Source organism: Akebia trifoliata, chromosome 3, assembly GCF_017979445.1.
Source record: "Akebia trifoliata isolate Shusen 1 chromosome 3, ASM1797944v1, whole genome shotgun sequence".
Taxonomy (NCBI): Eukaryota; Viridiplantae; Streptophyta; class Magnoliopsida; order Ranunculales; family Lardizabalaceae; genus Akebia; species Akebia trifoliata.
Window position 1 is genome coordinate 1,640,760 of NC_141377.1, and position 2,723 is coordinate 1,643,482.

Below are 2,723 nucleotides of genomic sequence, written 5' to 3' on the forward strand. Positions count from 1 at the left end.
GTTGTAGCAAGCTTGTTTCTCAAGACCCTAGCAAACCTGTTTCTCAAGGCCCACCATGAAAAATATCATAGATGAAGATCATGATCACACATCCGCCACGTATGATAAATAGTAATATTTGTATTAATATGCATGCCGACAAGGATAAGCAGTGATATATTGGTATTAATTAATACATCTAGCACTAATGCATCGAATTGTGTCCCATCGATGACCTATAAAAAGCGTAGGGTATTCGATCTATTGATATTGCATCACTACCAAGAAATCGTTTCGGTTCAATAAAACAGTTCTCCGTGTCCAACGCAGAGGTGCCACAGTCGTGTTCCTTGCAAAGCTAGCCATTTGCAACACTCATAAAACACATAGACACAAGACACACAAGCAACATACAAAGACTCAAAAGGCAACTACTACGAGGAAATTCTTTGAAGGCAACTTGTATCAAAGATATTAAATACAATTTACAGGGCAACGTTCAATCACTTATACAAGGTAATTATCCTCAATCGCTTGCTAGGAACACTCAATTACAAGGCTAATTTTCTTATTATATGACATTATAGCACAATATGAGTGGTGTTGTGCACTAGAACACCACCATTGGGCATCTCCCTTGAAATCTTATTAATTAGCGAGTTAAATGTATTGTGGGGGGCCATTTTTGAAAGAAAATTTTGGTGTCAACAACCCTCTACTCCACCCGTTCTCTCATTATAATAATAAGAGCCATCAAACCACATAAATCCAATTCGAGAAACCGAAAGTACTTATTAGTGCCTATGATTGTATTGCATCTGTTCGGCTGATAATCTGTACTTTACTGGCTAGATTGCATGCATTTAGCTTTTCCATCTGATTTTGGCACGTATGATAACTAATTTTACGTCTTTTTGTCCCAAGATCATTTTCACCCAAGTCAAAATCCTTTCCTCTTTCAGGTTTTCAGGACATTCTTGTGTCTTTCAAGGCATCCATCCCCCAACGAACAACAAAACTACCCAAAGCCAAGCTACAACTTAAGACCATCGAGGCAGCCCAAAATGACAACAGTGGCAAAGGTGCACCGAACATCGCTTGGTGAGTTGTTTCAAAGGAGTCAAGTTGATGATAGTTCTCATATATGTGAGAAGGAGAAGAAAGCAGAGAAGCTTGATGTAAACCTCATTAAGAATATGTTGAAGAGAAGGATACTCAATGTTTCTTCCTCTAAGAGCTCTGATTCTGCTACCACTACCGATTACGTTTCAGCCGACACAAAACTCCATAAGGTGAGTTGGGCTACTTGTTTCTACAAATATGTCTACTTAATATAATTTCTATACAAGTTCATTGTATCTTAAGAATATGTTTCTATTGATACATAACTCTTGAAATTCTTTTACCATACAAGTTCTCATTTGAGTTCCTAACTTATTTGATGTTTGGGTTGTGCAGATGCTACATATGTTTCATAGAAAAGTTCATCCTGAAAGCTCTACAATTACCGAAAAGTCCAACGAGTCCTCCAAATATGAGATCAATAACATCATACCTGACGATGAAATATACAACAATGATGTTCAGATGCTCCAAGATGAAGATATCATTATGATACTTCCCCAGACAGCAGCCCCGAAGGAGGACTACGGGCACTACACAAGCCACTCCAACTCGTCCCCTTACACACTCGGTGGCAGCGATTCGAATCAGAGAAGAGAATACTGGATTAAAACAGATGCAGAATGTAAGTATACACACTATAGATTGGTAAAATTTATATTGTCCATCATTCAAAAATTGCACCCATCGGAGGATGATCGTAACCATTTCTATCACAATCAACTGGAACTATCAAGAAAAGAAAAGAAAAAAAAAAAGGTGTTTGATGTAGTCAAATAAAAGTTCTGGTCAAATTACATAATTAAATACATTTTAAAACGTACCTAGATAAATTTTTTCCATCTGTAAAAACTTTTGCAATGAATTTTTCTTTATAGTCCTTCGATTTTTTGAAAAAAATTTATATAACTACATATATTAAGATCAAATGATACAAAGGTAAATTCACTATAAAACGTTTTACAAGGACAGTAAAATTTATTTAGGAATGTAAATATTTCAAAATCATAATTTAATCAAATGTTTACTACGTTCCGATGTTTTCATAAAATACTATCCATCTAATGGGTTTGATTTTGCCTAGATTTCTTGGTTGGGTGGCCCCCTTTCAATGGTGCCCCTGGTCAAATTGATGTGCACCATATATATTACAATGCTTAAAGAAGACCATACATACATATACATATGAGATGAGGTTATATGGACCGAAGGACAGTCTATCTCTATGGACCACACGTTTATGTGGCACCCGAATGTATCATCGGGTACCACATGGATATAGAGCATGAAATTTTATGAATTCTCAAAAAAAGATATTTTTTCACGGTTGGATGGATTCAAGTTTTAAAACTAGGAGTTCAACGGTCGTCCATTTTTAAACCTAAGATCTGGCACGAAAAATTATTTCTTTTAGGGGCGGGGATGAAATTTTTTTTTTCAAAACCCAATCTAGACCACAAACAAGAGGGGTGAGTTGACATTTGGATCAATGGGGTAGTCCACGTGGCCCGAATGTGGACCTCGGTCCATGCACCATTTTCCCTATATATATAGAGTTTAAATCCAATAATATCTCTGACAGTTTCTCTCATTGAAATGTAGATCTGGTGCTGGAGCTTTAG

At 36.5% G+C, this 2,723-nt stretch overlaps 1 protein-coding gene across 1 annotated transcript; it reads left to right on the forward strand.

The window, feature by feature from the left end:
* Positions 1-367: 367 nt before the first annotated feature.
* Positions 368-2,723, forward strand: LOC147405410 (protein LAZY 1-like). The gene is made up of 4 exons (XM_086432926.1): positions 368-495; positions 942-1,271; positions 1,438-1,726; positions 2,704-2,723. The coding sequence occupies exons 2-4, from the start codon at positions 1,044-1,046 to the stop codon at positions 2,721-2,723; spliced, it is 537 nt and encodes a 178-aa protein (XP_086289052.1). The 5' UTR covers positions 368-495; positions 942-1,043.